This window comes from Crocodylus siamensis, chromosome 2 (genome assembly GCF_052110815.1).
Source record: "Crocodylus siamensis isolate JL-2025a chromosome 2, ASM5211081v1, whole genome shotgun sequence".
NCBI lineage: Eukaryota > Metazoa > Chordata > Crocodylia > Crocodylidae > Crocodylus > Crocodylus siamensis.
This window is the reverse complement of record NC_143396.1, coordinates 291,159,959-291,187,680: the sequence shown is the minus strand read 5'-3', so window position 1 is coordinate 291,187,680 and position 27,722 is coordinate 291,159,959. Positions and strand designations below refer to the sequence as shown.

The 27,722-nt window shown below is 46.1% G+C and overlaps 1 protein-coding gene and 1 non-coding gene across 7 annotated transcripts; both read right to left on the bottom strand.

The window, feature by feature from the left end:
- Positions 1-397: 397 nt before the first annotated feature.
- On the bottom strand, positions 398-27,722 carry PRPF39 (pre-mRNA processing factor 39). 6 transcript variants are annotated; one of them, XM_090034420.1, is made up of 15 exons: positions 27,638-27,705; positions 18,033-18,104; positions 17,576-17,933; positions 16,544-16,669; positions 15,781-15,899; positions 15,112-15,279; positions 13,766-13,931; positions 13,189-13,296; positions 10,475-10,639; positions 10,029-10,155; positions 9,633-9,901; positions 7,397-7,581; positions 5,601-5,675; positions 4,727-4,847; positions 398-1,234 (listed from the first exon to the last, which is right to left on the bottom strand). In XM_090034420.1, exons 3-15 carry the CDS (start codon positions 17,897-17,899, stop codon positions 1,178-1,180), a joined length of 2,010 nt encoding a protein of 669 aa, XP_089890546.1. In that variant the 5' UTR covers positions 17,900-17,933; positions 18,033-18,104; positions 27,638-27,705; the 3' UTR covers positions 398-1,177. The 6 variants fall into 6 exon arrangements, with proteins under 6 accessions (XP_089890546.1, XP_089890545.1, XP_089890548.1 ...); XM_090034419.1 differs by lacking the exon at positions 18,033-18,104 and having other exon boundaries at positions 27,638-27,722; XM_090034422.1 differs by lacking the exons at positions 18,033-18,104; positions 27,638-27,705 and adding an exon at positions 16,027-16,189 and having other exon boundaries at positions 16,295-16,669; positions 17,576-17,598.
- LOC149872414 (small nucleolar RNA SNORD127) lies at positions 9,465-9,552 on the bottom strand. The gene has a single exon (XR_016440926.1). It is a non-coding gene; the product is annotated as a small nucleolar RNA SNORD127 (small nucleolar RNA).

Sequence of the window (27,722 nt, the reverse complement as noted above, 5' to 3'; positions counted from 1 at the left end):
ATGGGATCCAGCACAGTCAGCAAGCAGCATATATACAGTCTGTCTGAACACCACCAACACTGAGCAAATGGAGAGCCCTGCCACAGCTGTCTGTGCACACTCGACTTCCAAAGTAGCAGTCATCTCCTCCTTCAGTGCTGGTCTTTGAACACTACAGATTCACCTTTGCTGCCTCAATCTTGGTGCTTCTGTGATCTTAAGTCAGCTAACGCTCATTTTTTAACTGCTTTAAGCCAAAGGTTGCGAATAAAAGTTACCTGGACAATAGGTGCATGGCTAATGGCATGAGTATGATCTGGGGTTTTTATTCTTGTGGGGGTTTAACAACAAAATGCTTGCTGAATTGTTACCGTCACAGTGTTGCTGGCCTATGAAGAAAACCCACAGAGCTTGGAGATGAATTTGCGGACAATTCCCTGGTTTTATTACAAAAAGAACGATCATTTTGATCAAAATAAAGAGTCTGCTCACAACATACATGAAAATTGGAAATACAAAAAACTCACCCCAAAACACACGATCGTTCTGGTGCCTTTCTTTAAAAAAAAAAAAAAAGGCTGCAACGTCATTCTGTGCTCTATTTATAGTGTGACCCCCCCAGCCCCCCATTAAAATATAAAATGCATGTGACAGCTTGCAAACACTGTCAGTAGAGTTGTGTGATCATGACAATGCGGACAGACACGGCTCTGGGCTCCATCACCAAGTTACAGGAAAAACCTTCACAGGCGAAGCGGATGAGATCAATTTTTGGTCAGGGAGAAAAGCAGGAAAGGGGTGGCCTTGCTTACAGTTGGGACCCCTCCAGCCCCTGCCTAGCTCTGGTGTGCCCTCATCTGCTTAAAACAGGTGGTCATCTGAAGGAGATGATACCTACAGAACCAACACAAGCAAAAACTGAAACCAAAACCAAGTTCTCCAGGTCATTTCTCCATAAGTTAACGTGGGAAATAAAACTGCGTTTATGGTAAACCAGCTGTGTACAGAGAGCTCAACTACCATTTACCAACACGCACGTCTTGCTTCACGTACACCCTGTGAACACCGGTTTGTTTCACATGCAAAGACTGAAGGGCAGGTCTGACAACAGTTCTCTTCACATCCCAAATTTAAAAAAATATATTTTTATAGTCCGTCTTTGCTGCAGTTCCACAGTGAACTCCAGTCGCTCTTCTAATCAGGTGGGAGGGGGGGGATAATATTGTCCGTAAGTCCATGCGTTCTGGTAGTTGTACTGGAAAAACAAGACAACGTGGGGTGAGTCAGCAACACAGGATATTTGGCGAGTTGCTATATTAACATTCAACAACTCCAGAATGAACAGCTGTGAATGCAACAGCAACTGTTTCTTTCACATGGCCCTTGTGGGTCCCACTGAACATGCCCTTGTATTTGCACAAAACCAGAGTCTTCCGAATGGCTGCGTCTATGGGGCTGTATGTGCACCTTACCGTGTGTCTGAAGCACCTTGAAGGACAGTTATCCTGGCCCTCCCTTGGTCCCCTCCCACAGCCTGTCAAACACAGAAGGCGTGCTGGCAGGGGACCTGGGCTATGGTTACTGGGGGGAGGTCAGGACAATCCTAATCAAAGATCTCAGGCATATCCCTAGCGGCCCCGAAGCCAAGGGCAGAAGGTCTGATGAGGTCAGTGGGTTGCTCTGCAACACTGCCATGCGGGTCTCATGGCATGCTCCTGAAGCAGACCAAAGTGGCTGCCATTCACGTACCATCTAGGAGAGGAGGAAGACACCTTCGAGACTCCTGGTTTCCTTGAAATAAAGGAACCCCCTGGAGTAGAAGCCTCTCCCCCAGGATGCCAATACCGACTGCTTTATGACCACTCATGTTTGCAGCCATCAGGATGAGAAGGTCCCCCAAGGGAGGGGAGCAAGAGAAGGGAAGCTATGGGTCCCAATTGCTACCCCCCCATCCAGTGCTGTAGCTGGTGGAACAGCAGGGCATTTTGAAGGGTACATGCTGATACAGCACTTCTGATGGTCCGAGGATGACTACACCTCAGACTAATACATCCTTGGGAATTCCTTGTACGGCCCTGAGCACTATCACTGCTTAGCCATGGAGCAGGCAGTAACTGAATTGCCCACAGATACTTACAGAGTAGTCTCAAGACACAAAATCATCCACCTTGAGCTCATCCTCGGTCTGGTGCAGAAGCCTGGTAAAATCCGTCCATCCCAATAAGGAAGTTGTATTTATCCAGGAAGACTCAGGGAGAGGAAGCAGAGAAGTAGGATTTCTCCTCCACAAACTGAGCTTCTTCTGAGACCAGGAAGGAATTCTACCCTGTGGTCAGACTGGGACAGGCCATGGGGGTTTTGCCCTCCTCTGTAGCATGGGCCATGGCTTGAGTGCATTTTAACCGCCCTTGCAGCAGCGGACACTAACAGCCCTTGTCCCCCTGCTTTACCTGTGGCCAGTAAGGGTGCTTCTGGTGGCTTGCAACGTGCCTTGTAATTATGTAGATGAGCCTGCCTCGTGCAAGATCCTGCACTAGATGACCTCTGGAAGTCTCTTCCAGCTCTGATTCCTACGATTCTAAGACAACCAAGAAGCCTCAGATGTTATGGGCATAAGACTATTCATACCTCATCTGCTGTACTTGTTACCGCCTCTCCTCAGGTGCTACGGTGGCTGGAAGAGCAGAAGCCGTGTGCCGTACCATTTGGCCTTCACTTAACAGAACGACGCAGTCATCCAGCGGGGAGGTCTCCACTCCCACCACTGATGGCTCATTCAGAGGCAAGGAGAATCCTGTTGCTGCTCTGCTCCCAGACTTGGGAGATCTACCTGACCCGGCATCAGCAATGCCTCTAGAGAGCACAATCTCCTCTTCCTAGAAAAAGGAAGAGACTCTGCTCCTGGAAGTATACAAAGGACACTGCCTCCAATCCCCACAGGACACCAGTGCATTAGGATATGGCTGGATTGCCTGATAGTGCCTGTCCCAGTAAGGAGAACCACTTGTTCAATCTATGGTCTCACCAAGCAACTCAAGAAAGACTCATTCCCTCGCTCACATGAGGTAAGCAGTCATGTCCTGTTGATGGGGAAGAGATTTCCTCTAAACACATGACACGTCAACACTGAAGTACATGCCCTGACCGAGTGTTGTGTTGCCCAGGTCATTTGATGAGTCCAGAGTCCTTCAACCCCACGAGTGGTTATGCTGCCATCACGGATTCTATTGCTCGAGTCACCACCGTCTGTTGCTGCAGTTTCACTGGTGCCAGTATAATAGAAAGCTCTTTGTCGCCAGCTGTGGATGCAATGCAGGGCTTAACGAATCTTCTCCTCAGCAAGGCTTCATGCATCCTCTACACTCAGCCAACAGCTTGGTGTCCGTGTTCAGGACAGTCTTCCAGTAAATGAGTTCAGAGCCACACGTGCTGCTGGGGTGAAGTTCTCTGAACCAAGTCTCTTTGCAGCACCTGGATGTTTTTGGTGATGCTTCCAAAGGTCTGACTCTATTAGAGGCTGTACAGGAACACACTTTTCTCTCACACTTGGTAGGGTCTGCAACCTAGTAATATTCCAAAGCTTGCCACAACTGTCATTGACATCCCCAATATCCAAGAGTTTCACGTGTGTCCTACAATTGGCCACTAGTCTAAGAAAGCTGGCACACCAAACATTTGGTACGTGACTTCCACGAAGACAGATGAGCCACCTGCTATCCATTAATAGGATTTGTCTAGTCCAAGACAGACAGGGCTTGACACTCCAAGGCTAAGTCTGCATTAGGTGGGTGGTTGATCTGCCCTGTATACTGGGGGTGGGATCTGACCATCCAGAACCCGCTCCAGTGGACTGTGGTTTACACGTGGTGTCCTCAAGTGGGCAGAACACGTCCCAAGAGTTCTGAAGGGTGTAGCCAGAGCTAAGAAAAACTAACTGCTCACATCCTTGCTGGGCTCTGTCAGATGGAGCCAGCCAGCACGAGAACTGAGGGATGCTGCAGCTTTCCAACCCTTTACACCTTGTTATGGAAGCAAGAGATAGCACAGGGCAGTGTGCAGCCCCAGATACGGCTATTCCAAAGACTTCAATCTTGTGCACATGGAGGCCTACAGTGGATCTGTACCAAAGTGCACTTGAACTAATAACCATACAAAGTAAGTCAAGTCGCTTCTTAAGTGAAGCGCCGGGGCAATTTAACAGACAAACAGGACGAGCTTGGCATCCCAGAGGTGACTTTTGTACATTCAGGGTGCATTGCAGAGTAAAAGTTCCAGCATGAAAAGAAATGATTTCCCTCCACCCTTCCTGCACTTGCAGTTGTTTAAATGTTAGCAGACCTGTGTAAGAAGGACCAATTTGCACAAGTGCCAACCGCTGTAGTCTGTTGCATGTATTCAGTCCTCTGCAAAGGAACATGACAAAGGCAAGATGGGGACTAAACAGACTGAGAAAGGACAGGTCCATCGGTGGGTATTAACATGGTAAGTAAGGGTGCACCTCAACATGAGGAACTCTAAGGGCTCTGAGACCTGGAAGATGAAGGAGAAGAGCCAGATCCATCTTAGCATCCATACTTTGGACACTGGACTAGATGGACCTGTGCTTTGACCCAGCATGGCATTTCTTATGTTCACAAAGGGCAGGGAGAAAACATGAGAGAAGTAATATTTTATCTGACGTGGCCAACAAGTACCTAGATGTAGAAAAAGAAATGACTTGGAATAAAACAGACCGTGTCACACTCACCTGGTACCAAGCACTGTAATTGTATGCCATCTGATTGGCCTGCATGTCTCCATCCATCATCTGCGTAGAAGCCAAAGTCGCATCATCTGTATGTGCTTTCTTCTCATCTGGTTCCTCTGATCTGAAAAATTAAATATAAAGACATTGTTCAACGGCAGCAAAACAAATAAAATGGTTCTGCAGCATCTCCCACACCCCACTGCAGCAGGGGCCAACCTTTTCAGCAGGTGTGCCACGAATTAGCTCCACACCCTCTGATAGCCACATCCCCCTCCCCTGCCCGAATGCTTGCTCTGCTTTCTGCTCCCTGCCTGATCAGCTCCTCTGTTTTCTGCTCCCTGCTTGACTGCTGCTCTTTTTCCTGCCGCTATACTCCCCATTTCTTCCCAGATCTGTGACATGGCACACACACAGGTTGCCCATACCACTTGTGGCATGCATGCCACAGCTTGTCCACCCCTGCCTTAATGTACCACTTCATGGGGCTACAGGCTGAAATTTCAAGCTTGAATTTCTGACATGCCTTTTATTTCAAGCAGTCAAGGACAAGCTTTCACTTTAAGCAGTCAATGGAAAGTTCTACCTGATTTAATTCTTGCTTCAGCCTAAGTATTTTAGTTCAAGTCCTTTTAAGGATGGAAGCACACATCTGTCTTTTAGTATTTTGCTCCATCCCCATTTCTGGCAGCCCAAATTATTTAAAGCTGGGGTTCCCCCCCCCAGTCTAACCTCTTAAAAAACCCTTAATGATGAACAAGGGATAGTCACTGGCCATTTTCTTAAAGAGTTTCCAAACTCTTTTCAAACAGATGTATTACACACTGTCTGTACACCAAACTGAACAGTATCACAAATTTAAAGCAATAGTTCATACCCATTTTCTGCTTTTCTTTTTAAGGAATCCTGCTCTTTTAGTAGGGCTTGATGTTCACTGTAGGCATCCAAAAGCCTAAAAAAAAACAACACAAACAACCCCCACACTTAGCCTGGGCATGAAACATTCACAACAGGACGGTATTAAAATAGCTAGATCACAACCTCTATGTTTTCCAAGTTTTGGCTACTGTTCAAAAAGAGTTCACAGTACCCATGCATTCCTGCATCTGTGTTATAAGAACGAAGGGACACAGCTGTGTCAGTCGCAAGTAAGTACATTTTATAATTTTCTACAAAAAAATTCCAGCAACGTTTTCTGTAAACAAAGTTTATCACATTAATAAATCAGGAGTTCCTAAGTTTACTATGAAACATCAACCGTGTCTGTATTTCTGCTTTGGCAGTTGATGGTTTACATTCACGAACATATATACAGCACCGGACGGTTTAGATGGAACAGAGCATGAAGATGACCTCAAGTGCTTTGTTCAGTGCTGCACCGCTGCACAACTGGGTGATCCCCAGGGAAGGCCTATGCAAAGCATATTACTGGAAAGCCTGCAGCTTCTAACATGTCAGCAGCACTTGGTCTCAGCGTAGATCAAGTCAGGCCGTGTTTGAAAATATAAGATATGGCTAGGTCTACAATTAAAGCATGTCAAACTGTTTTTAGAGAAACAAAAAAACTCTTCCTCTTTCAAGAGCTCTCCTCACTACGCAGCCCACATAGGTGATCCCTTATCACGGCTTGCAAACAAAAGAACAATGGTTTTGCGGGGTGTGAACAAGCACGAGACGCTTTAAGCCAAAACGGCTGCTTTTCAAAGAAAAGCCTATGCTACAGATTTTCTGGGAAAATCCCTTAAAGCGCAAAGCACTGACTACAGCACTAAAAGTAACACCAGTTTCTTAAGTGTAGCCAAGTATAACCCTCTCCCCAACTGATAAGCAGCAGGGGGTTAGTGAAGCGGGCAGTACTCGATTCAGATTTGGCCTGATTTGGGGAACAGTAATTAGATTCACTGATTCAGATCACTGTCCCTATTCAATTCAGCTGAAACTGAAGATTCGATGCCGATTTGGAGAATCAGCAATTCGGCCATAGACACAGCTTTATATGTTTTTTCTACGTATTTTGAGGTACCTGGCACAGCTTGTGAACGCTGCGATGGTGGGGCGGATGGAACGTCCCAAAGGAGCATGGGGGAAGCCTCCGTGCACTCGGTGGCAGACCCAGAAATGGACTGCAAATACTTCCAGTCCACTTCAGGGTCCGCCACTGAGCACACAGGGGACCCGCTCCCCGTGCCCTTACGGCTTGGAGATGGGTCACGGGAGTGCCGTGCCAGACCCAGGAGGCACCAGTCGTCGATTCGAGGGGCAGGGGAGTACCCCATGTGCTCCACAGTGGACCCGGAAGTGGACTGGAAGTACTTCTGGTCCACTTTCGGATCTGCCGCTGAGAGTGGACCCCCCCACCACGCTCCCATGGGACGCTCCATCCGCCCCAGCATCTCAGCTTTCACATGCTGCACCTGGTTCCTTGAGGTCCATAGGAAAAAACAACATATAAAGCTGTGTCTATGGCCAAATGGTTGAATCTCTCCAAATCGAATCAGAGGCTTCCAATTCCATTCAGAGAGATTAGTGAGTCTCCTGATTCCATTCAGATTTGGAGATTCGGCCACCAACTTGGGCTGAATCTCCTCCGAATCGAATCAGTGACTGAAGCTTCACACAGCCCTAATAAGCAGCTCTTTCAGTGACCCCAATACAGTGCAAGCTAAAGCTTACTTGCTCACGTCGGAACCAAAGTCTTCAAGGAATTCCACCTTCCGCTGAGAAAACGTAATCCTCACTTTTATCGACAATGCACCGCTGACAGCTTTATCGAAACAGCTGAGGATGTTCTCTTCGTTCTGCCTGAGATCCCCACTGTACTCCATTTCAAGTAAGTTGAGATACAACTTTGTGTTCTCCTGTGCAAAAACAAAGCAGGGCCAATGCTGGACAGCACTGTTTGTCCTAGCATCTCTCAGATATCTCTATCTAGTTCAAGAGCTCTGAGTCACAGACTGTTTTATGGCCTAGTGGTGGCCCGCAGGCTGTATCTAGCCCAGAAGGAGTTAAAATGCAGTCCACAGGCTTCCCACCCAGCCACCAGCTCCCCTCGCTGCTCCTGCAGCAGTAGCCCAGAGTTGCTAGGGCAGGGCAGCATGGTGATGGAGGACTCAGGAATTTCCCATGGGCACAATCACAAATCACATGCTAACTTCACCAGAGCGCCCCAAGGGATGACGAGGTCGAACAGTCATAAACTCCTGCAAGACCGTTTCAGGCTGGACATAAGGAAGAATTTCTTTACTGTCCGAGCCCCCAAGGTCTGGAACAGTCTGCCAGCAGAGGTGGTTCAAGCACCTGCATTGAACACCTTCAAGAATAAATTGGATGCTTATCTTGCTGGGATCCTATGACCCCTGCTGACTTCCTGCCCTTTGGGCAGGGGGCTGGACTCGATGATCTCCCGAGGTCCCTTCCAGCCCTAATGTCTATGAAATCTATGAAACTTGCGCTCACCCCCACGGCACTGGCAGGGAATGGCTCATACTACTTGCACAGTGAGGATCCTGGAAACCTGTGCGGTGTGCAGCATGGGGCCCCCATCCATTCTGAAGTTGGGACAGCCCCGTTTTAAGCTACAATTCTCTGCTGTAGCATAACCAGTATAGGCTTCCTTTTCCTCAAGTTCAAGAAGAGATGATCTCAGATCTGCCTCATTTGTGAGCTACGGCACATCCAAGAATGGGTGTCAGCTTGCAATCAGTAAGAGGCTGCATGGCCAAGAGTCAGTCACCCATACAAACCAATCCCATCCCAAGAACGCTGCCAACCACACACAGACAATGCTGGCACTCTTACACCCCTTACAGGTTACAGGGGTGGGCAGATGAGAATAGGATGGGATTCAACACTGACAGGTGCAGGGTGCTGCACCTGGGAAGAAAGAACCAGCAGCATACCTACAGGCTGGGGAACTCCCTTCTCATCAGGGCAGAGGCAGAAAAGGATCTCGGAGTCATTATAGACTCCAAGATGAACATGGGTCGGCAGTGTGGAGACGCAGTCAGGAAGGCCAACCGCACCGTGTCATGCATCCATAGATGGATCTCGAGCAAGTCCAGGGAGGTGATCCTCCCCCTCTATGCAGCACTGGTCAGGCTGCAGCTGGAGTACTGTGTCCAGTTCTGGGTGCTGCACTTCAGGAGAGACGTGGACGGCATGGAGAGAGTCCAGAGGAGGCCACTCGTATGGTCAGAGGGCAGCAGGGCAGGCCCTACAAGGAGAGGCTACGAGACCTTAACCTGTTCAGCCTCCACGAGAGAAGGCTGAGAACAGAATCTGGTGGCCGTCTATAAACTGGCCAAGGGAGACGAACAGGCAATGGGAGAGTCCCTGTTCCCCTGAGCACTACTGGGAGTAACAAGGAACAATGGCCATAAGTTGATGGAGAGTAGATTCAGGCTAGACATCAGGAGGCGCTCCTTCATAGTCAGGGCGGCTAGGGCCTGGAACCAACTTCCTTAGGAATCCTACCCTGGGGGGTCTTCAAAAGCAGGCTAGACAGCCACCTAGCCGGGGTTGTTTGGCCCCAGCATCCTTTCCTGCCCATGGCAGGGGGTCGGACTTGATGATCTGCTCAGGTCCCTTCCGACCCTACCAACATAGATACGAAACTATGAAACGCTGCTTGTTATTTTTGGAAGGGAGATGGACAAAGACAAGGACATGCCTCAGAAGGAGGAGGGAAATCAGGAGCGCTGTTGGGATTGGGGTAAAAGGTAGGATTCAAAACCTGCAAACGTGGCAACGTCAGCTTAGAGGGACTGGTGTCTCCATGTAGTAATACAACACATTACATACAGACCGACAACCTATCATCATTGTTGCCTTGCTTTAAAGCACTGGTTAAATCAGGAGGAAATTTAACGTGAGACAAAGGGCTGTCTACAAAGCCCTCTGGAACACATACTTTGTCCTTCTCAATAGCTTCCGACAGCACTGTTCTTGCCTTTGGGAGGTTCTTCTGTACTTTGAAGAGATGTCGAGCAAGCTTGATGGTGTAAAATGACAATTCGCTTCTTGATTTGGCGTTCTTCACAGCTTCCATGAGCAAGTGTTCAGCTTCTTCCATGTTTCCGTGTCTGCGTTCTAAGCTCACTCTTCGCAGGCGAACCATGGCTAATCCTACAACGCATTCTTCAAACGTTTTCAGGATTCTTCTTGCTTCGTTAATATTCCCTGAAAGAGAAATGCAAGGCCCTGAGGATGATGCATGCTCTACCACATCCAAAAAAAAACAAAACACTGCTCATAACAGTAAAGGTAGGAGCTGCTAGAAAGTCTTCTCATTTAACTTGACTCTTACCCTGCTGTTCTTCAAAGGCAGCCCACAGCACGTGGACCATTGGTTTCTTAGGAAGGTGTATCGTACAGGCCCTGCTGTAGACGTGCCTCACTCCTTCAATACTATGGTTCTCCATGTATTTGGCATACTACATTTGAAAACAAAGTAGGGATTGAATAATTTTACAGCTTATTTGGGGTCTTTAAATACATGACAGAACGATAAAATTCTTTTGTTTAAACCCATTCAGCACCTTTATTGAACCACTAGACTAGTTTCTGTAAGGAAGGACGTAGAGAGGCAACGAAGTTGGCATATGCAGCAGTCAAATCTGGTTGCAAGCAGACCATCTCCTAATGCAACAGATATAGTTATATATGAACAACATTCAACAAGAGTACAAAAGGTTAGTCACTAGATCAATGTTTGCAATCAGAAAGAGTTCAGTGGGAAACCACTGCCCTTACCTTAATCCAGAAGTCCTCATAGAGGGCACAAGAAATAACACATCTTTCAAAGAGGACCACAACTCTCTCATGAGTCCCATTTTCTATCTCGAATTCTAAGTACTCTTTCCAGTTTTTCAGCTGAGCTTTCTCCAAAGGTTTTACATGGAAGTAAGGCCGCTTTATCTGCAATGGATGCACAACACGGGAATGCAAATTCACCAGTAAACTGACAACACGGGCAAAAATAACGCTTAGCAAGAAACTTTTTTTTTTTTGGTAGTTGGATCATATAATGACCCTCTGGACTTTTCAAAATTATATTCTTGTGCAGGTTATTTAAACAAACGGACTGAATGAACTTTGTGGTCTGATTAATTTTAAAGAAATGCTGTCATGATGTGATTCATTTTAAAGAAAAGGTTGGCATTACTAAATTAAATTCTAGGTTTTATAAAGAAGTTTTCATACAACCAAGGGAACAACAAAAATGTTTCCAGGATTTAAGAAATCCCATTGCAAACACGGTTAGCCATTCATCTCCTCCCACCCCCATCTGCAATTCAAACATGACAGCAATGAACTTGTAAATAAAACCAATTTCACCACCCAAGCTGCATACATATAAAGTACTTACTTCTGTAGTCACCCAGCCCTCCGATATAATTGGTTAATCATTTATAATCCCGCAAATCATTTTGGGAACCGTTCGGATGAAAAACAATTAAAGCACTTACATGCGCTGCAACAGTAAACATTTTAATTGAGTTTTGCAAGCTAACAAGATTGCATCTCAGTAATAAAATTATTACTTTCCAAAAACAACTGACTGCAGAAGGATTTGGGCAGGATGCCACGCAAGAACAAATAATGACTGCCACACCCTGACTACTCTGAGCAACCACTACATTGTTCGCTTTGCCTGCAGGACTCCAGATGCACCCGTTTCTCTCCATCTCTGATTTCACCTGAAAGCTTCTCTCTTGCACTGAAACTACCTTAAGCACATCCATGCCGCTAGCTCCTTCCAACTGTTATTAGAAGGAGTAATGTTGTCAGTAACTTAATAAAGCAAAGCAGGGCATTTGAACTTAATTAAAGTCTGCCATTCCCCATGGTATCCCAGTCTAAATGCTGCTGTGGGCCGAGGGGGCAATTCATTTTATGATTTGGATAAGAAGAGAGAGGCAGATGGCTGGAGTAATAATGAAGCAGGCCAAACAGGACTTCCCCTTCAGAGGGCAGATGCTCCATTTCTGGATGGCTGTCATTTATCAACCCTGTTTTTCTCCCTGTCAGCAATTCTGTTTTGTGCTACAGTCCTTTCATGTGCCCATTACATTGATGTCTGTAGAACCAATTGGTCTCTAGCTCTTGCAGAGCAAGAGGACTTAACTGATTGATTTAATCTAGAAAGGTACTCAGCATTTCTGAACAGTCAGGCCACTTACTCAGACACCTAATGTGGATTAAGGGGTATTGGTTGTAGCCGTGTTGGTCTAAAGACACAAGCAGACAAGGTTCTTTGGGTGAAATCTGATATCTTTTATCGGGATTAAAGCACCTTACGTAGGTACCCACTTTTAAAGTCTGGGTTCACCGACACAACTTTCTGAGAAATGCAAATCCATCCTCACATGTATATTCTTTTTAAGTGAATCAACTGGGCCAAGCGAGGAAGTCAGAGAGGCCCAGCAAGTAAGGTTGCCACAGCACTGTTAAATGGGGCAACACTGCAAACACAGCATTTTTTACCTTCCTGTTTCCCTAGTTTAACAACAAGTTCTGATCCCAGCTGCATCTTATGATATAGATGGGCTGCACAATGCCAAGTTAAACCTGCAGGAAAAATCCTGCTCTGTGTCCGCAGCTGGAGCAAAGCCACATTGCACTGTGTATCCATGTTACATGGCTCCAGAGTAAGCGTTTGCCCTAGGGTGGCACAAAGGCAGCAGCTCTGTATGCCACATGTCACTTATGCTCTTGGAGTGGCAACTAAAGGGGATTTTCATGGTCGGAAGTTTCCTAGAGGCTAAACACTGCTCCAGCCTGTACGGCCATTACAGGCCACCGTTAAAGTTAGCAGAGCCTTTGGCCTGTTTTAAGAGGGTGCAGGAAAAAATGCATTGGAGTGTGCCCTGCAAAAAAGGTCTAAGGAAGCTTTTTCCACTACTCCAACCTGTGTTTTACTCCCTGCAGCATCTTGCCCAGGGTTCTGCACATGCTACTTTCATTTAAAGACACATTGCCTTCTCCCCCTGTTCATGATAATCCCAAGAGTGACCAAAGACTAGCAAGTGTGGGAACTTCCTGGATCCCATTCCTTTTTATGAAATGAACACCACAGTCTAATTTGCAGCTATTTAAAGAAAAATCTTAGGCATTAGCAAACTTAAAAAATATAAAAAATATAAAGCAAAAAGACCCAATCTAATACACTTAGTGAAATATATCATCTTCCCTCTCCCAAAGCAACACTCAGTGCTTCCACCAACATTTAGTAAAAGATGCCCACATATGGCCAAGAGAGGTAGAAGCCATCGCTTTTTTGACACAAGAGACAATGACGCAGAGAGAAGCTATTTGGCCAGAACCTGACAGAAATGTCAGCCAGGTATAAGCAGATCCAGGCTCACACACACCCAGATATCCACGTTCCCAGTCCTACATTCAAGACGGTTCTTTCATAGAAAAAAAAAAAAAAAAGACAAATGTTTAAACACACGTAAACTTACTCCTTCTTCAAATGTCCATCTCTTGCTGACTTCGTGTTCGTTGTGATTGAACATTTCTTGATGAATCTCAATGATTCTGTGCCTCATGTTTTCTATTTCAGTGATTAGCTAGGAGACACATTTAAATAAGCAATTAACAAAAAGCAGACAAATGCTCGTGTTCAGTATCAAAGGCTGGAACACCACCTGACGATGGAAGCAGCCTGCATTAATTAAAACCATAACCTTATACAGCTACTTTAAGTGCTGTTCCAAATAAACAGGATAAGACAGCACTGGCTCTGAGGAAGTATTATATCCAATGGCTTGCTTGCTTACATCGGAGGGATGGCTTGAATCCAAATGGGACTCAATCCTCTGGATGTGCACAGCTCCCAGTGGGCAACTCTTTCAAGCCGGTTCCAAGTTTTTACATGCCTTTGTGCAACAGGAATTTGCATAGGCCAATATTAAGGAAAGTGTTCAGAGAACAAGCCACAACTCTTACCCTGTTTATCTGGAGTATTCAACCCTCCCTTTCTATCCTGTTGCTGCAAACACGGACACAGCAGCTCCTCCACCTCTCCTGCACACTTACCTTTGCAGGGTCAGTGATGTCTTCAGTTCCAGAAGGAAAGTCAGCTCCAGGTGGTGCAGCCTCCCCATTATGACCATTTACAGAAGCCAGTTCCCTGCGCAGCTGAATAAACTGCTCAGAACTTAAGAGGTCTCGGGGCAAGTTGTTTTGTACGTGTTCTCTAAATCTGAAAAAGGAAGGGCCGGCAACAGTGAATTTTACACATCTAACCTGAAAAACATGCTCACTTTAAGTTTAAGAAGAACATGCTGAGCTACTTGCTGCTCTATGGACCTAGAGCTGTGTTGGAGATGTGACTTTTCTCAACTTATATATACCTACTATGTGCATGAGGCAGTTTCTCAGTGCTTAAGAAGGAACTCCTGCAAAAACCACTAGGAAGACTGAAAACCAAAAACCCAAAGAAAGATATACAGTACGGTCTCCCCTATCCAAGGGAAACATGGAAGTTATCTAAGTAAAATCAATCAATATTTCTCTTAACGGAACTGTTGCAAAATTTGTTGAGTGTTTTTCCCATCAATGAGTATGATACTGTAGCAGGACACGGAGTTAGAAGTTGAACAGTACAATTTCTGGGGGAGGAGGGACAGTGGAAATCAACCCATTTGACTCATCTTTTTGTATCTACAGTCCCCACACTGTTCTTGAAGAGAACAGAGAAGAGAAAAGAAAAGAAAAGAGAGAAGAGTAGGTTGCAGCAGACTTAATGAATATTTGTGTTTCCAGGATTTCTTTGGACAACAATACTTGAACTTTGCTTTAGTTCTCCAAAGAACAAGAACTCGCCCTTCACAACTTAGTCAACAGGTCTACAGCCTCAAGCGGTACTACTTTACATGAAATTCATGATTAAACTCATTTGACTGTATTGCATGCTCTTCATTAGTTTGAAGTCTGGCTGCCTCCACCCAGCTCAAGAGATTTGTTTGATCTCCCCAAAATTAAATCTCCGCCCATTATAAATGAAGAGTTGAAAATGTGTGTTCTGTCTCCAACATTTTTATTAGCATTTCTTTAAATAGAAAAGGAGGGACTATCATGTGAAAAACAAAAGTCATGGTAACCATATACAGAATAAAATACAGGTTAATATTATATGTAGGAAGATGCTACATAAGCAGATTTGTCTATAATAAAGATGCCAGATGCCTCCTCAAAACCTTTTGGGGGGGGGGGGGGGTGTTTTTTGAAGAGGAAGAACCATTCTTACTTAAATGCAGGAACTCTGTTCAATCTGAACAGGAGCTTGATTTTTAGTTTCAGAAAAATATTTTAAAGATTATTGCACACCTACCTTTATTAATAATAGTACAAAGTTACATAAAGCTCTAGGCTCTCCTTACCTCTGGAAGTGATGGCTGTACAGTTGTGTTGGAATGCCCAAGATACGATCATAGATAGCTGTAACTTCTCTTAGGTTACCCTGTTCATTTTCCCAATTTATATACATCTCCCATAGTCTGTCAGAGCGGAAATCTGTCCCTGCAGCTAGGACCGCATGTTCATAGGTTCTGAAAAGTGAAATAAATTCACTGATATTTGTGGATGGAGTAGATCATCTAACAAGACGTAGTGGGAGTTTGGAAGGGAAAAGGGGTGAGGAAACAGCAGTTAAATAAGGAAAAACCACATCCCTTTATTTGTAACTGTACATTGAGGAGATTCAAAAGGTGCACTTGACCAAAACTGTTCTCCAGATACACAACCAAACTAAGACTTCTGGAAAGAGGAGCTCTGGAGAGATTTTCCTGGTATTTCCACAATAAAGGGAACGAGTGGAACACAAAATTACTATCTCCCCCAAGCTCACGGTATCTTCTTCCCAAAGACTTTACTCCCAAGGCTCTGAGGAATGAATGGAAGTCTTATCAGACATAAAACAAAAGAGATCATAAAATGATGGATGCTTCCAACTCACAGGGGAAGATCATAACATCTTCATAGAACCACACACATTCCTATGCAATTATCTACCAGTGTTTCACCAGCAACGCACTTTGCAACCAACTTACCCTCTTACACTAGTGTTAGTTTCAGGGTCAGCAGGGTCCAGCGTCTCTTTTAAGAAGTTTATATAATGTATCCAAAGATCAACACTAAGAGGAATTGCCTGAAGCCCTCTGCGATACACCTATGAAGAGAACGGGAACTGTACATCACAGATTTAATGGTGTCCTAATAGAGAGGCAACACTGTGTTATCCGGTGAACCTTAGAAATACTAATTACTGGAATTTTGTTTAAATAATCTACCATTACCATTTGGGTGGAGGTTGGATAGAACATGGCAATGTTCTGATCTCCACGTGCAGAGTCTTGATCTTCAAAGCGCAGCGGTCCCTGCATTCTGACCAGGTTGTGTGGGCAGGCTTTGGGGTACAGACCATAGGGCACAGACCCATTAGAGCATCATTGACAGCGTCTGACCAAAAATGCAATAAGATGTAGCAATTGTGACCAGCAAACCAACTATATATTGTTTTGAAAATGAGAAATAAATGTAAGTGACAGAAAAGCCCTGCCCTACTTGTTAAGCTGCAGTGTAATACAGAGGCTTGCACTGCAAAGCTTGACAAACTGTAGAGGTTTAACGCACCTGCCAACAAAGAGAAAACATATTAGCTACAAATGCCACAGAAGTGACAAGTGCAAACAAAAAAATCCCTATAAATCTGAGCACATAGGGCAGGTACCGGCAGCCAAATGACTCACAGTGGTTCAGTCATTATTTGGCTTACAGGACCAATGGTAAAGCCTTCTCCAGCTACCTACGTACCTCATCAGACTGTTTAATGTTGCTGTGGCGTTTTTCAAGGTCTGCATACTTTTTCCAGTATCCATAGCAATATGGATAATGTGTGAAAAAATTGTCAAATGCTTTCCTGGCAGCCAGTAAATGGTTCTGAAACAGAAAAAAAAGAAGTGTTCAATGATCCCAAATTACAGTTTGTTAAAGAACTGAGGCTGTTCACTGCAGGGAAGGCACCCATTCCACTTAAAATACAGAGAGCTATACTGTAACATCAGTGTGCTTAACCATTTTTTAATACAATTTTGGATCTATCCAGCAACAACACTCATGCCTGGGCCAGGTGGCTTAAGTTACAGGCATGACCTGATCACACCCAGCACACAAGTATTCTCATACGTCCCTGCCATCTTCCCTCAGTCAAGACTGCTTCTCTCCACCTCTGCCTCTGGACCTCAGCCTCTAGAGAGAAGCCATCAACCCTCACCTAGGTCTCAGCAGAGCTCCACGTTTTCAGTGATTCTACAGGCAACACCTCATCTATTTAATTCAGCACAAGCCACAGAAACAAAACGTTGAGTTTTGCCCGTCTTAAATCAGCATAAAAATTTGCAGCAATGCCAGCCTTTCCAAGAGTCACAGGGAAGCGCTGGCAGCAAAAGTTTGCATTAACAGCAGGGCCAGTAACAATACTTAGCACTTCAACAGCATTTTACCTCTTCAAAGTACTGGACAAACATCAATCGTTATGTGTGATCTGGGCATGCATGTAAGGAGCCAGCCAGGGCTAATCTTTACAAGGATTTTACAAGTCATGACAAATCTTTTCCAAAGCTCTCCAATTAAACCATTGCAAAGAACTAGCCCTCTTCACGCTTGCATTATGTTCTTAGGTGGCTGATGAAATGGCAAATCATGACTGACCAGAGACGCTCAAGAGCAACACCCATTTAATGACTGGAATCATAGGATCACATGGAATTGAGGCTAGAAGGGACCAGAAGTCTAATTCAATGCCTAGTTCATCTTCTGTTAAGTACAGTGGGAAGATGTACTAACCTCCTGCTCAACATATTGCAATAGATATACCCAGCCTGTAAAATCCTGGGGATTTTCCACTACTGCTTTCCAAAACTTCTCATACTCTGGCGGGAAGTTAGCCTCTATGTCCGTCGTCGTTAAGTCTGCAACGTTTGGGATTTTGCTGTCTTGTGTGGTCTCCTCCGTTACGTCAGGAGAGCCATCAGGAGACTGCTCCATCTCTGTGACACTCATGATTTCAGTACTGAAGTCCGTAGGCTGCTCCCCCGCTGCCTCTGTACCGTTGCCTGCATTGTCACTGCTTGAGTTTCTGTCGTCCTCCGTGTGATCCAAGTTCTGCATAACTGCTGCTAGTGTTGCTCTGCTAAGTGATAACCTGAGGAAACACAGATGAAAGATTACCACCTGCCCGATGCCACAATAATACATAGCTGTCAATTTTAAAATTGTCCTGATAGTATGAAAAACTACTTGCCCCTTAATCCAGATGAACTGCAGGAAGTTATTTTTACAGAACTTCCTCTTAATTGTCAAAATGGATCTGCTCCTGTAAATGAAACATTACAAATAGCCACTAAGCTGCCATGTTGCCTCTGATGACAAGGAGAAGTCAGATAAAAATCAACACCTGACTACATGCAGAGGCTGGAAACTTCATCCTTAGGTGCACCCAGTTTTGTTAGGTTAACGCCACAGATGTCACACAGACCTTCAGGTCTCTGGCTTTCATTAACAAGACAAGGAGAGGAACAGTTCAGAGAAGACTGAAGCCTACAGAAGAAAAAATAGCATTTTGACTAAGCAACAAAACATCTGGCTGGCCCTAGATGAATCCCAAGGTGAGACAGACAGGGTCACACTGGACACCATTTGTTTTCAACCATTTGAGAAAATCTCCCAAGTACGCTGTATGTGTCTGTTCTCACAAATTCTCTCAGCCAAGTGGTTTCTGTGCTCACTAGTGTCCTTCATGTTTAGTGAAGCGTTAGCAGAAAAAAGGGTTTGTAGACATTTGGGGCACCGTACCACGGACAATGGCGAGACAGGATCAACCAGGACCTGGGACAGCAAAGCAGGTTTGGCCCAGGCTGTGCACAGATTCTTACTCCACAGCAAAAACCCACAAGACTGACACTTTCTCCTAGTCCTCCAGGATGGACGCAATCTTCCTTCCACTCTGCACCCTTGATCTTCTGCTGAGAGCGACTACCAAGCCCAGCCCAGCCCACCCCAACAGACCCAGGTGGCCTGACTCAGCCGTGTGCTCACTGCAAAGTGCTGTTCCCCTGCTGCAGCCACGCAACCCCGGATCGAGACCTGGATCTCAAGGACCCCTCACTGATCTCTCTCCAAACCCAACAAGAGACCATTCTACAGTCAGAAACATGCCATCCGCTCCCAGGTAATAACAGTTTTAAGTGCCTCAGGTCTTTGAGCTGCCCCTCACAGCTGAGAAGTACATGCAATGCAACCCTCAAAAGCCACAAAACTGCCCTCAAACCCTCCTTTCCATCTCCATGCCTCCATCGGCAGTCTGGTTTTACATAAGGGTCCAGCTCTGAACACTGCAGCCTGTCCTTCTAGTCCACATTTGTCTCACACAGCAGCGCCTGGCCCATGACTGGGGCTCCTCGCAATACAAACAACAAAGAGCTGGGGTCTTCTGCGTGCTACATCATCCTCAACAAGGGATGACTAATAATAATATTAATAATAAAGCTCTCACCCAGGACAGGAACTGCAGGCATCGTCCACAGCTAGGTTTTCATTAGCATTCTTTTATATCTGAAAAGTCCCCTTCCTCCACAGTCACAACCCAAATCCAACCCATTAAAGCAGCTGAGGATTTTATAGCAAACACGCTCTAGGATGAAAAAGAGCTTCCCCTTAGTCAGCAAAGGAGGGCCCATAACCTGCAATTAGTGCACAGGCTAATCTTTACCACACCCCATCTTGCTGCCAAGAGCCAACACATTGTGATGTTCCCTTCTTTGATCCAAAACGTGAGGGGGGGGTAGGCAGTCTATTGGCAAGTCCAAACCAGGTTTGGAACTGGATTGCATGTGGACTACTTTGCATCACACAGTCATTGCAACAAACAGTCATCATAGCCACTGATCTGTGCTTTCACCACACTCGTCAGCAAGGCAGTACCAACTTCAACCATCTAACTACGACTGTTAACCACAGATAACTGGGTTAGCCATGTCCGAAGTCCTCTGTGCAGCACAACAGCCATCCTCGGCACAGTCTAAATACATCCCTAGAAAGTTATTCCTAGCATTCCTCCTGAACTGTGGGAGAAGCAGAGCTGCACATCTTTGTTTCAACATGCCAGTGCTCAGACACCAATCCAATAAAGCAGGAGAGAAAAAAAATCTAGACAGAAAGCCCGTTTATAGCACTATGTGGAAAGGACGCCCCAATCCTGTGTCTGGACTTACCATGTTTGTATAGCTGTGATGGTCCAGGGATCATGCAAGAAGCAAGATCTGTTCAGCAATACCACTGGACCAACTTTACAGTCAGAAGAAATATCAAGCAAGCTTTCAGAAACACTATATCCTTCCTCAGGTCACAGAACTTTTTGTGCATCTAACACAGTGATTCTCAACCGTTCTAAACTTGAAGCATCTGTGGACAGACTCGAGGCACCCACTGGTACCTCTTTTTGCCTACCGAAAAATAACAAAGCAGTTTTTCTATTGCAAACAACTCAAAAAGACCACAACTCCGGACTCCTGTTTGAAATCTCTAGGTTTCTCTTGTGAATCATGTTTGTACACCTAATAGCGCTTACACTGTGTGGCATCCTGCAGCACCCTTGAAAGGATTTCAAAGCATCCTGAGGTGCTGTGGCACCCTGACTGAGAATCATCGGTCTAGCATCTCTCCCAACCATACGTTGGTGCAACAAAAGATACCATCAAACAAGGCTTACCAGTAACTGAGACTGTGAAAGAACAGCAGAGTTGCCCAAAATGCACCCCAAACACACCCTAGAAACATGGGAAGGCCGGCATGGCCGATACCAGGCATGCAAGGAAAGAGATCAGTCAGATGAGCCCACATACACTTGCACAGTAAGCAAAAATACATTGAGATGACTACAGATGGACTAGACCATATCAAAAGCCCCAACCAGTGAGGACTACTGGAGTATGTTACTACCCATTTTCAAGTTCCCTGTTTCTTTCTTCTAAAAGATAATATATCTTCTTGATTAAACAGAAACTTCCTCATGCCGTTGCATGCAAATAACTTCTAGCATGCAAATATCTTCACAGGCGTAAAATTATCCCTGGAAGGTACTTCCACGCAGTCTGGTAACAACATACAGCTGACTAAGCCTTTTTTCCCCATAATGCTTCAGAAAAACACTGCACTAACTGCCCTCTGAAAGCTGATATTCTCACTTTAGGCCACGGGACCTTCTAGATTGGCTCTTCCATGAGCCAAACATTTCTGTCCTGGTTACTGACCCTGCTAGTGATCGTGATGGGATGCAGGAGGACTCCAACAGACAGGCTGACTAGATGCCAAGCTTTCTACCCAAACTGTATAAATACCGACACTAAAGAGAAACTCTGTGAGACCGTTGGATAAGGCAGATGGGAAAAGTGCAGGATTAAAGAAAGCTCTTTGCTCACTGGGTTGCAAAGACAGCCTCTGAACCAAACTGTGCTCCCACCCCACAAAGGGAGCACTGATCCCCGAAGGGGCCTGACAATAAAGGCTCTCTGCTGTTTCTCAGAGAGAGAAGTGAACTGGATTTCTCATGACACCAAAAACCACCATGTCAGCAGGGAGTGAACTGAGAAGAAGAGGTGGTGAAGGGAAAAGTTCTTTAGTCACCTACTGTGGAGCTACTAAACATAGCTATAACTCCTGTATGAGAGGGTGAGAGAAGAGGATCCTCTCAGGAATATCGTAGTTATATTGTACTTTAAAAAAATTCCTCGCTTTGTGCCATTGAAGACAACTAACTGCTCAGCGGTCTCCTGTTGTATGCTTAGACACCAAGGAGGTTCTGGTCCCACCTGGGGTTACAAGACACTAGAATTAAACACCGGTAAGGACATCAACAACAGCATCAAAGCCATTGATTTATTTGCATTATATTAAGGGTGCTCAGCCTCTGGCCCCCAGAGCCTTAGGATCTGGCCCACAGAGCTCCCCAAAGGTTGGGGACCAGTGGCAGTTAATACTCCACACTGCCAAAATCCCAAGCCCTGTGCCATGGGTTGGAGTAGGGCCACAACCCCCCTACCCCACACACCCAGATAAGGCTGGGTCATGCTCCTTCCTCCTTCCCAGCTGGTTCAGGGCCAGGCCATGCCCCCTTCCCTGCCACAGTTATATCAGGCCAAGCTACCCCCTGCACAAGCCCAAATGGAGCCCCCCTGTGTCTGCCCTGGTAGCCAGACTGGGTCCACCAGCCGGATGCAGCCTACAGAGGGACCGGGCACTGCCCTTTTGGCCCACTGGACAACAAGGTTGAGCACCACTGCATTACACAGTTGAGAATGCAACTTTGCCAACGTACTGCCTAGCTTCTGGTTGCTTAACCTGCACAGGCATTATTAATGTTGCAGACGTGCGTGTGGAATCAGACAGTTCTGAAAAAGGAAAGAAAATGAATGAGAAAAAAAGCAGATTCATTCTCCAGGTCTTTAAAGCCTTACTGACCTGCAGCCGACTGGGAATCGTGCCTTAAAATTCCACCGCACGAGCTGTTGGCTGGATGCTACCATAAATGCCCTGTCAGCTGCACCAGGAGGACGAGCCTCCCCTGCAGACTTCAGGCACTCACAGTGCACAGGAAGGGCACCATATGCACCTCTTCTACCATCCATGAGCACTGAACTGAACGCCTCACATGTGAAACTTGTGCCTGGGGCTCCCCCCTTGCAGCCCCATCCTCAGGCTACACGACTTTAGCCGACTTTTCTCCATGCAGCTAAGCCAAACAGGCAAGACCGATCAAACCTGCATGGTTACAAGAACAAAAAAGACTCCTAGATGCACTGCATGAATGAGGCCTGTGATTTTCAAACATGCACCACTCCAATTAAAAACATTTTTCCCAGAATAAGACATGAGCACAACTCTATCGAGGCAAGTTTCACTTTCCGGCTATTTCAAGCTCAGGGTGAACATAGAGAAAGAGACAGACAGCCTACCTACCTTGTCACCATTTTGAATGTATTTTCTGCTGTTCCCAAAAAATTATAAAAAAAGTAACATCATTACATCCTGTGTAGGTAAAAATAAGGGGGCAGACTGGAAACACAAGGACCCTTTACTAGTGGCCACTTCTCCTATTACAATGTCACAAACCAACAATACTTACAGCTGCTTTAGTATTGTTTTGTTAATGGTACTCACAACTATACCCTCACTTAAAAAAAAGTGCATTGGGAATATCCTACAAAGAGCCCCAAAACAGAGTATTTGGAGAACTCTAAATCAAAGTTCCTGGCACCAAAAAAAGCCCAGCAAATAATTGTAAAAACCTTCTGGAAGAAATGCAGCATTTGGTCAAGAAGCTGAACAGTTTTTCCACACAAGGCATAACCATATCCATTACTGTGCAGATGGCTCCTGTACAAGTCAGGCCTCAGTTTCCATTTTAACAATACTCGACATAATCTCAAGATTAAACAGTGTCAGCTTCAAAATATTACCCGTCTTATTACCTGTACATGTTATAAAAAGGAAGTACAGGACTAAAGTCATCGAAACCTCTTAGAAGCACTTGAAAAATTGACTTCTCTGCTCACATTTGTAAGTTAAAAAAAAAAATCAGCTGGCAGAGCAATGCTTAGGAACACCATAAGAGCATCTTCCTGCAGAGCTCAGAGAGAAAGAAGTGATCAACATGCTAATCACAGGCACTCTCATTGGGGCAGTGAGAGGAACAATCCCACATGTATCATGAGTTGATGTGTGGTTGCATCAGCATAACCACTCATTAGAAGGTGGCATTGAGCAAGTAATCTCCAACAGTTTAATCACTTGGACACACAAGGTTACCGGCGCCTTTTGGACTTCAACAATGATTAGATTAGATTATTACAGTAACTTCCTTTAAAACATTTAGGACACGTGGTAGAGTTGCTTCAGCACTCTTGAATTCTCTCTAACATCCTATCCAACATAGCTGTGTTCTGGAAGATGTGCACGTTCATTTGTCAGATGTATATGCCGCCCTCCCCAGAAAAGGCTCAAGGTGGCTGACAATAAAAAACAAGATACATTTTTTAAAAGATGAATATAGACCAGTATGTATGAACAACAAATTCCCTAAAACTTAACTAAAAGCCTGCCCAAATAAAAAGCCTTAGTTTTTCTGGAGGATGCTCAGGCTGTGATGGGATGCAAGGAAAAAAAAGAGTCCGAGGCCTGAGGCCAAGAATGGCCTCCCATGTGTTTTTGCCAAAAGGACTTGAGGCACACTTGGTACTTGCAGAAGGTACCTGCCTTGTCCAGCACCCGAAGCATATTTCTTTAGTGAGCATTTCAAAGACATGACCTCTTTTCCCACGCATTTCCTGGACTTCTGCAGTTCTCTGGGACCACAGGCTACTAAGAAGGAAAATAGATTGTAGTGGTCTCTCCTGCTGATTTGAGGACTAAGAAAAAGGCATCTTGATGGCATCGAATCTAGCCCTAGGTATTTAGTAAATGCAGGACTAAATGTTAAGTAGATTTCTGCATCCTGAAGATAATCTGATTAATATTCAGAATAATTAAAATGGCTCCTTGCAACTTTCATTTCAAGCAGTAGGGAACATTTGACTGCCCCATAACAAAGTAAGAACACCTTAATAGCTGTCTGTACCTCCAGCCCCTCGAAGGAAAATATCTGTTACTAGTTGGACCTAGAATATGCAGTCTTAGTAAGCTCAAGATACAGGAGGCCTGAGGAGGACAGCTCACATAGCAATGCTGGAATCGGCAAAAACATTTTAGAAGATACTGGAATTATAACCTTGAAACTATGAGGGTGGAGGAAAACAAGATCATCTCCAAATACACTGAAATTACAGATCTGAAGTTAAAATGATATCCAGTATCAAAACACATGGAAGTAACATTTTTACCTATTAGCTGTTTCAAAAGGCCTAAGCTTCAACTAAAACAGGAAACTTCTGTTCCTGCTTTCAGTTGTCAAAATAATCAGAATTTCTAAAACTGTGCACCACCCACTGATAACACCACTGCTTGTTAGTCAGAGAACCAGCATACTTGGTTGAATTAATGATCTGCTTATCTCAGAACATTGTGGATCCATGAAACATTATCTTTTTTTCCCCACTCCTTTCTAGGTGCAAATATTAACACATCTGAGATGAAATCTAGCAAACAAACCACCATCTAGTGCTTGTTCCTTCTTAAGATACTATAATACAGAGGGCAGTGTGATGAACTCCATCCACCCAGGTACATGTTCCAAGCAGAACCCAAAATATTCCTCCGAAGTTAACTTTTGCCTGAATGCGTCCAAAGACATAAATGAAACCAATACACCCCAAGATTTAATAGTAGAGCTGAACCGATACATCAGTCCATATCGTATCAGCACCGATAAAAGGAAAATTGACATTATCGGCAATTGGTTGATGTGGCCGATAACGTCACCGATGCACACAGCCAATTCTTCCCAGCAGCTTGGAGAGCAGTGCCTGGCCGATAGGTCTGTGAGGGGAAGGGGTGTGGGGGTGGCATATCAAGGCCCCCACAGCAAGGAAGGTAGTAGGGCTGGGGTTGCCCAGCCAGGGCAGAGCTGGGCATAGGACAGAGCTGTGGAAGCTCGTCCAGGGAGCGTGGGGGAGAGGCAGGGGGCGGCACAGCTTCCACAGTTGCGTGCACCCCTGGGGAAGGCATGGGGGGCATGTGGCCCCTGGATCTGGGCACAGGGTAAAGCTGGCCTTTTCCCAGCAAGGGGGCTGGGCCGGGCCGGGGCTGTGCTCAGAGCAGGGGGCGGAGGATCTGGGAGGGGGGCTACAGGGTGGCTACAGCAAATTCTGGGGTGGCTGTAGCTCACCTCATGTCCCCCCTCCCAGCACTGCCACCTCAACCTACCCTGAGCTCAGCCACGGCCCAGTTCCCAACACTGAGGAGAGGCTGGCACAGCCCCCTGGCCCCAAATGCACAGCCCGCCCTTGCCCCAAGCACAAAACTAGGGAGCACATGCCCCCCCCACCCCCGTGCTTCCCCCAGGGGTGCACACAGTGGCAGAACCCGCCCCCTGAGGCTCCATCCTGCATCTAGGCAGCGTCTGTCCCTGCCCCACTCCCTCCCTCACCATGGGGGTCTCGATCTGCCCTCCGCCCCACACACACCTTCCCCTCCCAGACTTACTGGCCAAACACTGCTGGCCACATATGCCACCACCTGCTTGCAGTGCCCCCCTGCTGTCTGCACTGGACAGGCTGGACACAGGCCCAGACCAGAATACTTCAACCTCCTGGGACGTGCCATCGCTGACCTCAGAGCAGCTGTTCTGAAACAGCAAAACTTTAAAAACCAATATGAATAAAAATTGAGAAACAAGAAGTCTTCCCCAGACTGGACTGCATTAAATATGGTCTCAACAGAGACTCTCGATTCTTACCCCATTGCCTAGACTAGCTTTTCTAACCGTTAAATCCCTCAGTGCATTAACTGCTTTATTTAACCCTTTTGATCTCTTCAACCACCCTTCGCCTTTCTCAGCAGTGCCCCCACCTTCCTCCTCCTTTCCCAATAAGCCTTCATATTTAAATTTATTCCATTTGATTTAGTACCACTGTTCTCTGCAAGTCCATTCATAGCATGTGATGAAGAAAGCTCCAAGTTAGCCTATAAAGATGCCACCTTGTCCTGCCTGCTACACTGAAGACATGAACAGAAGACTATGTATTGCAGTGTTGTAGATTCCCAGATAATACTCATTTTATTAAATTTCAACTTGAGTGCACTCAGTAGTCACGCTCAGCTTTTTCTCTATTAAGTGGTTTAGCATATATTATTTATCCTATTTAAACATATTTATGGAACAATGGATAGATTACTGCTTATTTTTAATTCAAGAATACTTGGAGAAATAAGGGAAGAAAACAAAAAGTATACGGTCTCAACCAACTGACCGTAATACCTTGCTGCCAGTCTTTCATTACTCCGAGGATAGAACAAGCAGGTACCCCAGAACCGCGACAAACCACTTCGCCGATTCACCCCAAGACTGAAGGTCTCTTCCATCTGATTTACCCATAAGCTAGCAGCCTTCCTGACTATAGCAGAAAACTGTGCTGCTTTTAACAATATCATAATCATAATACTACATAACCTTAACGGTATACTACATCCAAACAAGCACTGTTCTTTTAGACATGCACCTAACTCCATATCTCTAACCAAAATATTTATATATAAGTAAACCTGAGTACAGTGGTAAGACCAGGGTGACGCCAACCCCTCCACCTCTGGCAAAAGTGCCAGGCAACAACACTTGTGAACCGTCCAGGGAAAACGAGGACGCACTCCCGGCACCAGAGCGGGCCAAGCTGGGCACGTGGGCGCCTGGCAAGAGATGCCAGCTCAGCGCTGTGACAGAGACGCTCGAGGCACGAAGGGTGGGAGCTGCCTCGCTGCCCACCCGTGACAGGTGCCTCCAGCCATCCAAAGCCTTATGGACATGAGAAGCGCAGGAGCGTCGCGCAAAAGAGCCACGAGACAAGATCCAGGAGATGCAGCAGAGACCCCAGAGACACCCCCCTGACCCAGAGGCACCCCCATACCCCCCCACAGGGACACACCTAGACATCCCCGGAAACCAAGGGGCACCCCCTCTGACACCCCCAGTCCAAGGGACACCCCCAGGTCCCGCCAGACACAGGGATCCTTCCCCGACATCCCCAGACCTCCCAGGAGGCCCCAGGGCACCCCCAAACTCCAGGAGGCCCCGGGCGGCTGGCGGGCCCGGTTGGCCCCCGCCCCAGGCCCAAGCCCAGGCCCAGGCCCAGGCCCAGGCCCAGGCCCGAGGCCGAGCCCAAGGCCCCCGGGCCCGGGCCCGGGCCGCGACGCGGCGCTGACCTGTCGGACGCTGCCACATGGGGCTGGCGCGGGCGCCTCAGCGCAGCCAGACCCTCCGCCAGCGCGCACAGAGCATGCGCGGACG

What these genes read in the sequence shown, in the direction of transcription:
- PRPF39 (XM_090034419.1), bottom strand. Translation starts at nt 17,899, where the DNA reads ATGCAGAACTTGGATCACACGGAGGACGACAGAAACTCAAGCAGTGAC. An exon ending in GATGGACATTTGAAGAAGGA is followed by an intron (nt 10,640 to 13,188) that starts GTAAGTTTACGT and finishes CATCCATTGCAG; the next exon opens with ATAAAGCGGCCTTACTTCCA. An exon ending in TTTGGTTCCGACGTGAGCAA is followed by an intron (nt 5,676 to 7,396) that starts GTAAGCTTTAGC and finishes GTTTTTTTTTAG; the next exon opens with GCTTTTGGATGCCTACAGTG.